Here is an 11231-nt window from a genome sequence, read left to right as displayed (position 1 = left end):
GAACCTTCTGAATGTTGAACATCCTCAAAACAAGTAAGGCAAACACCCACTGATGTGCACTACGTAAGAAGTGTGCTCTCTCTGCTTGTGTTTACAGTTAGCCTTCTAGCAGCTTGATTAAACAGAATTTGTGACGGTTAGTTTCTCTGCGTGTCATCAGGACATTTGCATCTTGGGATTTTGCGCCAGGGCTTTCATCACTGGCCAGGATACTCAAAAACTGCAGCTGCTCCCATTCCAGTCCCAATGCACATGGACACCACGCCATACCCTCTGCAACAAAACACAACTTCGTAAATGGGAAAAGGGATCAAAATCTTTTTTATTGCCAATTATTTTACCAACATAAGAGGGATCATACAAAACGCATGTTATTTTTTATTTAGCACTTACCTGAATAAGATATTTCACAAAAAAGGACATTTACATAAAGTCCACAAGAGAAAATAATAGCTGAATTAATAAAAATGAACCTGTTCAAAAGTTTACATACACTTGATTCTTAATAATGTGTTGTTACTTGAATGATTCACATCTGTAGTTGTTCATGAGTCCCTTGTTTGTCCTGAACAGTTAAACTGCCTGCAGTTCTTCAGAAAAATCCTTCAGGTCCTAGAAATTCTTTGGTTTTTCAGCATTTTGTGTATTTGAACCCTTTCCAACAATTACTGTATGATTTTGAGATCCATCTTTTCACACTGAGGACAACTGAGGAAATCATATGGAAGTATTAAATTAGGTTAAAATGGTTACTGATGCTCCAGAATGAAACAATGCATTAAAAGAGGTTTAAAACTTTTTGAATTTAAAGATCAGGGTAAAAAAGGGTAAAAAAACGTATTTTGTCTTCTGGGAAACATTGAAGTGTCTTATGTAGCTTCTGAAGGGCAGTACTAAATGAAAAAAATATGATATTGAGGCAAAATAAGAAAAATGTACACATCTTCATTCTGTTCAAAAGTTTTCACCCCTGGCTCTCAATGCATCATGTTTCCTTCAGAAGCATCAGTGAGCATTTGAACCTTCTTTAATAGTTGCATATGAGTCCCTAAGTGTGAAAAGATGGCTCTCAAAATCACAAAGTTATAGTTGGAAAAGGTTCAAATACACAAACATGCTGAAAAACCAAAGAATTTGTGAGACCTGAAGGTCAGGATAAATTCATAAGTAACATAATTCATAACGATCATTCATGTAACAACACAGTATTAAGAATCAAGGGTATGTAAACTTTTGAACAGGGTCATTTTTATAAATTCAACTATTATTTTCTCTTGTAGACTATATGTAAACAGCTTTCATGTAAAATTAAGTTTTTCAGGTCAGTACTAAATAAAAAAGAAAAATTATTTTGCTAAAATGTTTAACATTTTGCAGATTCTGCAAGGTGTATGTAAACTTTTGACTGTATATGATATTTAATGTGCGCGTTTACCTCTTGCGTCTGCGTTTGAGCTCATTGAGCAATGTCACGACCTGTCGAGCACCAGTGCACCCCAGTGGATGACCAAAAGCGATGGCTCCTCCATTAGGATTCACTTTCTCCATTGGAATGCCCAGTTTTTCAACACAATACACAGCCTAGGAATATTGTGAATAAGTTGCTTTTATGAATAACAAAGCAAAGTACTGAAACAACTGGGGGAGATCCAAAAAAATCGATCAGTCACCTGACTGGCGAATGCTTCGTTGATCTCAAACACATCGATATCATCCACAGTCAGCCCTGAACAAGCAAATGCAATAACACGGCTCATTTACAACCATTATTTTGAAATAATGAAAATGGAAAATCTATTTCAATATACTTTTAAGCATGATTATTACTAGAAGCTGTACTCTCACCAGCTTGTTTGAGGGCCTCTGGGATGGCATAGGCCGGACCGATGCCCATTATGTCTGGTGGAACACCCACCACAGCGCTCGCCCTTAGGATCCCAAAAACAGGAAGTCCCAGTTTCTCCACTGTGGATCTCCGCCCGATTAGCACCGCTGCTGCGCCATCACTCACCTGACTGGCATTACCTGCAATGAGAATGAAAGATTTCAATTATGGAATTTAAAGGAGAAGAACAAAAATGTAGAGATTATTTACTCACCCCCTTGTCATCCAAGATGTTTGTGACTTTAATTTCTTCAGTCGATGAGAAATTGTTTCTTGAGGGAAAAAAATCAGGAATTATCTCTATATAATGGATGTCAATGGTGCCCCCAAGTTTGAACGTCTAAAATGCAGTTTAAATGCAGCTTCAAATGGCTCTAAAAAATCCCAGCTGAGGAAGAAGAGTCCTATCTACCAAAATGATCGGTCATTTTCTAAACAAATTGACAATTTATATACTTTTTAACCTCAAATGCTCATCTTGTCTAAGTCTGCGTGAACAATTTTTTTTTTTTTCTGGCCAATACTGTTGGGGTATGTCGAAAAACTCCCATCTCATTTTCTTCCCAAACTTCAAAATCGTCTGGGATCATTTAGAGCCATTTGAAGCTGCATTTAAATCGCATTTTGGAAGTTCAAACTTGGGGGCACCATTGAAATCCATTATATGGAGAAAATTCCTGACATGTTTTCCTCAAGACACATCATTTCTTATTGACTGAGAAAAGAAAGACATGAACATCTTAGATGACAAGGGGGTGAGTAAATTTTTGTTCTGAAAGTGGACTTCTCCTTTAACAACTAATATATTTCTTCAAAATTCTGTATGCACACCAGCTGTGGTGCTGCCGTTTTCTTTGAATGCTGGTCGCAGTTTGGCAAGGCCTTCAAAGGTAGTCCCAGGCCGGATCCCATCATCCTTTGTGACAGTAATAGTGCGCTCTGTGCCATTTTCATCCACAAATTTAGTAGTGACTGGTGTGATCTCTTGATCAAACAATCCCTTTTTCTGTGCCATGGCTGCCCTAGTGTTACAAAAGTCCACAAATAATTGGTACTTTGAGTTGTTTTGATGCATTTTTGCAACAGTTAGTATGTATCACCTATCCACCTACTTTTGTTGGGAACTAAGAGCAAAGCGATCCTGTTTTTCCCTAGTGATGCCAAATCTCTCAGCAACGTTCTCTGAGGTTATTCTGAAAGAAAACAGAAAACGAATGTAATGTTAAGATTGAAACAGAGTATAAAAGAAATAACATGCATACCCCATGGGAATGATGCAGTCTCTGGCTTTTTCATTGTCCATCAGTCGGGGGCTGAGGTCTCCTGGGTTATTAGGTGAACGAAGGGACATGCTCTCCACACTGGCATGAAAAAACAAGAAAACAAAAATGAGCTGTAGGATAGATTCAAGAAGATTTACAGACTTTACATTGATAACAAAGCGATTGACAACATGAAAATACAGAAATACAATTTTACACAATTAAAAATGACAATAAATAATAAAAAAAATAAAAAAAATATAAGGGCCATTCTACAGATTTGATGCAAACTGCTGTCCTACAACCAAAAAACACATTTAAAAAGCATTCAAAATCCTAGATGTTTACTAAGATCATTTTTATTACCTATTGAAACCCATAGGTAATAAATAATGCTTCAAATATCAGTGAGCTTAATATATATAAAATCATCCTTTAGCGGGTACTATTGGGAAGTAGCTGTCCCGAACCCTAACCCCTAAATCTCAACTTATGAAAATGATATTAAAATAATTTTTGCATTTTATTCTCTTGTTGTTTTTAATTCTATTGCTGTTTTCAAAACTATGAAAAATATATGTCTAACTTTAAAGAATGTCACTGCCAAACACCACTTTTCTATAATTAAATTTTTTTTTGGAAGTTATTCCAGAACATTTAGTTTTTATATGTGTACAACTGTGCACAACTGTGCTAGCTCATCATGTGCTGATTAGCATCTTTGAGCTAGGTTCAAAAGTATCTAAAATTGTCACGACCAAAACATTTGGTGAAGTTTCGGTAGTGACATCTTTGGTTAATTTTGGGTGTTATCCCATAAATGTCATCATTGTTTTCGGAAGTGATATAAGGAAACAAATAATCCTTTATTTGAGGGATTAAACACAATTTTAGTACAGTTGTATAGTATTTTAGTATGTTTTAGCAGTGTTTTAGTATGTGGGTTAAAATACTCGAATGTGATGTGGTCGCTACCAAAACATTTTTGTCACTACTGAAACATGGGATGTTTTGTCAAATATAAAGTATACTGAATTATCAACTAAGATGTTATGATAGTATTTGGTTCAATGTATATTTAAACTAATGAATACTGAAATCAGTATGATCAACTTCTTGCCTTTTACAAAGAAAAATTGGATTCAAAATACAACAAATCTCATAAACAACACTTGAAATATTGTTTAAATTGAAACTGTTCTTGATTTACCTCTGAAAACTTATATTATAAACTTTAATAAAATAGAAAAAATATATATTTACAAGGAAGATGTAAGGAAACTCTTAATAGGTCAAGGTCTTAATAGGACAAATATTCCCCAAAAATTTGAAAAAACAATATGAGAATTAACTGCACAACTACTAGAAATCTGTACCTTGGATAAAGATATTTAAGACGCTTCCAACTCTGACTTTGAACCAATTCTGTAGAATGGCCCTAAATGTTTGTAATTTTACAGTATAACTATAATTTATAACGTTTTTGTCTTCATTTTATAATTAGGGTCAAAACAAAAAATAGAAATAATAATAAAGACTCTGAAAAGGTCTTAGTTGGATAAAGCAGCAGCAGCAGTATGAGACTTTGAATGTTTTTATTTATTTATTCAGTTATCAACTTAAAATCTTCAAGTAAATAGTTTACATCTAAGGGGTTTGACTGGAAAAAAAAACCCTATGCCCTATGCAATGATTATTGCTACACTGTATCTTTTAGTTAAATTGCTGAAATCAACATTTACAAATGTAGCATACTAACCCACAGGCAAGTCCCAGGTCATATGAACCTCCCCTGATTCCACCTTAAAACACAGAAAAAAGCCTGTTTTAACAAAAATCTTGTATTTACTTATTTTCTTATTTTAGTTCAATTATAATTCTTACCTGCAATATTAAAAAGTGCTTGTAGTCCAGAAGAGCACTGCCTGTTTACAGTGTAGACGGGTACAGACTCAGGAAAGCCACTGTGAAAGATAAAGAAAGTCTTGTATTTTGCATTCAATTCATGTTTAGCAATATCTTAATTTATTATTTATTACTCATTTCACCTCAAAAAATGTGCGACTCGAGCCATCAGAGCACCGGCACCAGGTTGAAGCACATTACCTGAAAAATAGCAGTAAGTATATCAATGTTAAAGCTAAAAAACATCAAGTCATCCAAGATATAGATGAGTTTGTTTCTTCATAGGAACAGATCACTTGCTCATCAATGGATCATTTGAAGTGAATGGGTGCCGTCAGGATGAGAGTCCAAACAGCTGATAAAAACATCACAATAATTCACAAGTAATCCACAACACTCCAGTCCATCAATTCAATTGTGAAACGTATTTGTTTATAATAAACCAAGTCATCAATACTGCGTTTTTACTTTAAACCATTGCTTCTGGACAAAATCCATAAATTGCGTGATCTCTGCATCTTTCTCTCCTGATTCAGACCAGATGACTTTTTCCACTGCTGGAAGCATTATTACAGAAGTCTCATATTTTAGCGAGAAGCGATGGTTTTAATCTTAAAATGTCTTAGATGAATCACAAACACAGCTTATTGCTTCACAAGGCGTTAACTGATGGACTGGAGTTGTGTGGATTACTTGTGGATTATTGTGATTCTGACGGCACCCATTCACTGCAGAAGACCCACTAGTAATGCTGAATTTCTGATCTGAATCTGTTCTGATAAAGAAACTCATCTTCATCTTGGATGGTGTACATTTTCAGCAAATTTCACTCTTCATATATGATTGTCATACATATTGTTGTGTTTCAGTGTATTTTCTCATATTTCGTCAGACTAGTTGACTTACCAACACACACATCCCCTAGTAAAGAGGGTCTCAGTCTCAGATCCTTCAGGACTGCACTCATCACAGTACTAAGTAACTCATCTGGGGTAGTGTCCTAAAATCAAACAGGCAGACTTTAATACAGAATGCTGTTAATGTCACTGTCAAGCAGTCCTATTGACCGATATCCCACCTTAAAGGATCCTCTCTTCGCTCGGCCGATGGCTGTTCGTAATCCATGAACCACAACAATATCATTTGAATCAGCAGCTGAAGCGCTGCACTGCCTCATTCCCACACGACCATTTGACGACAGTTGTCCCGACAAAACCTGCACTCTGTGCATTTTTGTTGTCAAAAATTTGGGCACGAAAAAATAAAAGGATGACCGTTTACTGAGATATACACAAATGCTTAACAAGGACTGATATATGAACTATGCTCTACATTTCTGATGATGTTTCCTGGTGAACCTTGCTTCTCTGGTCAGCCTGCAGATCATTGGCTAGACCGTTCTGGCGTCATCGCAAGGAATTATGGGGAATGAAGTACGAATCGAGTTTTTTTTTCGTCCAGTCTGATTGTACAGACATTTTTAAAAACGTGAAAACGTGAAAACATTAGTTGATGTAAACTAGTTAACTAACACGAACGAACAATGAACAATACATTTCTTGCACTACTTGTTAATCTTTGTTAATGTTAGGCTAGTTAATTAAAATACAGTTCATTGTTCATGTTAGTTCACAGAGCATTAACTAATGTTAACAAACACAATTTGTGATTTTAATAATACATTAATAAATGCTAGAATGTTCATTGTTAGTTAATGCTAACTAATGTAGGTAACTAATGTTACCTAACGAACCTTATTGTAAAGTGTTACCAAGTTATCTTTTATGACAGTTCTGTGAACTTTATAATTATTGAGAGTTTTGTAAACTTTATAATTCTGAATTCTTCATAATTCTTGCAAATTCTTTATTCATAAATGAATAACATCTCCAACTCCTCCTTTAAAACATGTAAAAGGCTCTATCTATCGTTCTTTCTATCTATCTATCTATCTATCTATCTATCTATCTATCTATCTATCTATCTATCTATCTATCTATCTATCTATCTATCTATCTATCTATCTATCTATCTATCTATCTATCTATCTATCTATCTATCTATCTATCTATCTATCTATCGTTCAATCTATCTATAGTTTAATCTATCGTTCAATCTATCAATCTATCTATCGATCTATTTATCTGCCGTTCTATATTTATCTATATCAGTCTATCTATCGTTCTATTGTTCTATCTTTCTATCGTTCAATCTATCTATCTATCTATCTATCTATCTATCTATCTATCTATCTATCTATCTATCTATCTATCTATCTATCTATCTATCTATCTATCTATCGTTATATCTATCGTTCTATCTATCGTTCTACCTATCTATCATCTATCTATCATCTATCTATCATCTATCAATCGTGCTATCTTTCTATCAACCGTTCTATCTATCTATCTATCTATCATTCAATCTGTTAGTCTATCTATCTATCTATCTATCTATCTATCTATCTATCTATCTATCTATCTATCTATCTATCTATCTATCTGTCTGTCTGTCTGTCTGTCTGTCTGTCTATCTTTTTATCTATCGTTCAATCTATCAATCTATCTATTGTTCAATTTATCTATCTTTCAATCTATCTATCTTTCAGTCTATCTATCTTTCAGTCTATCAATCGTTCAGTCTATCAATCGTTCAATTGATCTATTGTTCAATCTATCTATTTTATCGTTAAATCTATCTATCTTTCTATCAATCGTGCTATCTTTCTATCAACCGTTCAATCTATCTATCTATCTATCTATCTATCTATCTATCTATCTATCTATCTATCTATCTATCTATCTAATTGTGGTTCAATATTTGAAATTTGTCATCCAATGTAGTTGTTTATTTAATTTTTATGTTTATGTAATTTACCGCCCAAAACTAAATGTAATTACTCGAAACTTAAAATTGTAGTAATAATAATATATAAATCTCCTCATATAATTTAGTTTGACCTCCTGGTCAACATAATCTAAAACTAAAATTAGTTACAAAAAATAAATACAAAAATACAAAATAATAATTTTATATTTTAAGGAGTTTCAGACCAATGTTTTTCAGACCTGTAGTCTTTTCAGAATGCGCTAAACGTTTGTCCTGCGCTCTTGACTACAGTCGGTCGAGGGCGCCAGAATCTCACACAGGCCGAGTGCAGTGTAGTACGCGCGTCATCGCTTCCTGAGGCTGACATTACACTCACTCGCTCCTCTGTGGAAAAACTCGGCGTCAGTCAATGTTTGCGGAGAGGAAACTTTCTTCCTTTGACGGCGCGCAGTCGACGAGATTTGCAGCTTTCCCAAGCACACACCGCTCCGTCTGTTTGGATTACTGGCATCCGCGACTCCAAAAACATAATCCGCAAAGCTTTTCGGAAGGTGGATTTGTGCAGTTCCCCACAATTTGTGCGTGACAACTGTATTCAAGTGCCCGCGGCTTCCGGATATATCACTGTTTTTGCTGTATCTCTCGCACAAGAGCACAGTTTGCGGATTTTTCTTCATTACGGCGTTTAACCTCGTGAACTCGCTTTAAATCACACATTGGTTTAATTCATCTTAAATGTCAGCACCAGCATGAAGATACGCACGTAAGGTGAGTTCTCTCTGCACTTATATTAAGGGTAATGAGCAAAGATTTGCTATAGAGGATGAAATACAAATTGACATTGTGTTTGATACACATAAAGCATTAGACTCCTGTCTAAAGAGTATCAGGTCATTACTGTTAACATAGCATTCTGAGTTAATGTGTTTTGTCTTGACACTTTAACTTGACAATTGAACACTACTAGGATATAGGCTGCATGTAAGTTACAGTAGAATAGATGTGAGTAAAGAATACTTGACATGCAAATGTGACACTGTCTGATCCTACAATTGGATATATATAACCGCTTATTTTAATCTGTATAAATATGTATAAATCTCAAATTTGTTTGTATAGTTATGTCATAAGTATATTATATAGGTAACTGAATAAAATGGGTGTCTTTGCAATGAAATTTCTATATGATTACAAACATTCTATCATATAAATGTGTTTTTTAAGTGTTTTATAAGTTGCACTATGGAATCTCAAACTAAATGAAAGCTTGAAAAATAGCCACAAGACTTTTAAAAAGTAACAGGGTTGATATTTTACTGATATTTAGCTATGAATTGTTTATTATGAATAAGAAATAAGAATTTAATGCTAATATTTCTACACATCCAATTCTTAATCATTTGTTCACTATGCAAAATTAAAGTAACAGGGTTGAGCGATTAGTTTTCGTCTTTACAGATAAACTATAATAAAACAAAATAAAAGATAAAGTGTCTTTGTTGTCTTGGAAGCGCATGCATGAAGATTTTTTCTAATTTATGGAGATGTATACTGATTATATTGTACGTTGTAAAAATTAGGATGATAACAGGGTTGAAAAAAGATGATAAAAGATGAAGCGATTATAAAAAAAGGCATGTCCTTGAGCTCAAACTGAGGGAATTCGAACGTTAGCAGGGTTGAGTACACAACATAATGTGTTTTTTATGAACTATTATGTCTATTAAGTTTATTGTTATTAAAAGAGTAAATACATAGCATTTATTTTCTTTATTAAAATATATATGTGACCCTGGGCCACAAACATAAGTAGCACCAGGTATATTTGTAGCAGTAGCCAATAATACATTGTATGGGTCAAAATGATAGATTTTTCTTTTTTGGCAAAAATAATTAGGATGTTAAGCAAAGATCATGTTCCACAGATATTTTGTATGTTTCCTACCATAAATATATCAACACTTAATTTTTGATTAGTAATATGCATTGCTAAGAACTTAATTTGGACAACTTCAAAGACGATTATCTCAATATTTAGATTTTTTGCACCCTCAGATTGCAGATTTTCAAATAGTTGCATCTTGGCTAAATATTGTCCTGTCCTAACAAACCATATATCAAGGGAAAGCTTATTTATTCAATCTCAGTTTCTAAAAATCTGAGTTTTGTGATCCAGGGTCACATTTTTCTTTTATTAAAATATATATAAAAGCAAAGTTACTTTATACTTTATACTTTATTCATTTCATCATAACTAGCGCTAATTAGATATTAATCAGGGCCACAATTTGCAGCCTTTTCATGGAATGACCTATATAAAGTTATACTATAGATAAAGCAATAGCCTATATGATACTGATATTAATAGGGATACAAATATAGACATAAAGCCACTATAATAAAAAAGAAGCTGTGTTGGAATGTTCTGCTTTTTCTTGCACTTGTCTATCAGTCACTCATTGAAATATCTTGAGTTTGAGTGAAGAGCCCTCTGCTTAATAGTCATTGAATATAGGTTAGTGTTTTTGCAATATGTACAGTCTGTCTCAGCCAAACCCTACGCCAAGAATGTTTCTTACGACACGAGAAAGGAATCTAGATGAACTTTATACCCTCATTGCAATTATTGCTGGGTTTACATTGAACTGAAGACACCAGCCAAGCCTTTCTGAGTCATAAAGCTCACCTTACACTCTTAAAAATAAATGTTCCAAAAAGTTGTTACATTTTGAAGAACTAAATAGAACCTTTTCTGCATTTTAAAGGTTCCATTGATGTTCAAGGTTCTTCATAAAACCATTGCTGCCGATAAAGACCTTTATTATTAAGAGTGTAGACTCAGGTGCAGTGATGTTCATGCATAAACAGCATTTCATCTAACATTTTGGTCAAAACATCCAAGCAGATTAATAACAAAAATGCAAGATGACTCTTAAAAATAAAGGTACTTTAAAAGGTTCTTCAAGCGATGCCATAGAAGAACCGTTTTTGGTTCCACTAAGAACCATTCAGTCAAAGGTTCTTTAAAGAACCATCTCTTTCTTACCTTTTTATAATCTGAAGAACCTTCTTTCGCCACAAAGAACCTTTTGTGAAACAGAAAGGTGCTTCAGATGTTTAAGGTTCTTTGTGGAACCATTTAGACTAGAAAGGCTCTTCAATGGCATCTTGAAGCACCTTTATTTTTAAGAGTGTAGACTCAGGTGCAGTGATGTTCATGCATAAACAGCCTTTCATCTCACATTTTGGTCAAAACATCCAAGCAGATTGATAACAAAAATGCAAGATGACTCGGTGCTTTAAAAGGTTCTTCAAGCGATGCCATAGAAGAACCATTTTTGGTTCCACTA

General features: G+C 34.1%; 1 protein-coding gene across 1 annotated transcript; it reads right to left on the bottom strand.

The window, feature by feature from the left end:
* Nucleotides 1–197: 197 nt before the first annotated feature.
* On the bottom strand, nt 198–6356 carry LOC141300236 (3-ketoacyl-CoA thiolase B, peroxisomal-like). Its single transcript, XM_073830562.1, has 12 exons — nt 6131–6356; nt 5959–6052; nt 5196–5253; nt 5032–5111; nt 4907–4949; nt 3148–3246; nt 2998–3078; nt 2717–2907; nt 1846–2025; nt 1671–1726; nt 1436–1581; nt 198–273 (listed from the first exon to the last, which is right to left on the bottom strand). Exons 1-12 carry the CDS (start codon nt 6281–6283, stop codon nt 198–200), a joined length of 1257 nt encoding a protein of 418 aa, XP_073686663.1. The 5' UTR covers nt 6284–6356.
* Nucleotides 6357–11231: the final 4875 nt, after the last annotated feature.

The sequence above is a fragment of the Garra rufa genome, chromosome 24, assembly GCF_049309525.1.
Source record: "Garra rufa chromosome 24, GarRuf1.0, whole genome shotgun sequence".
NCBI lineage: Eukaryota > Metazoa > Chordata > Actinopteri > Cypriniformes > Cyprinidae > Garra > Garra rufa.
The sequence above is the reverse complement of the archived record's forward strand: the minus strand, read 5'-3'. Positions and strand labels throughout refer to the sequence as shown.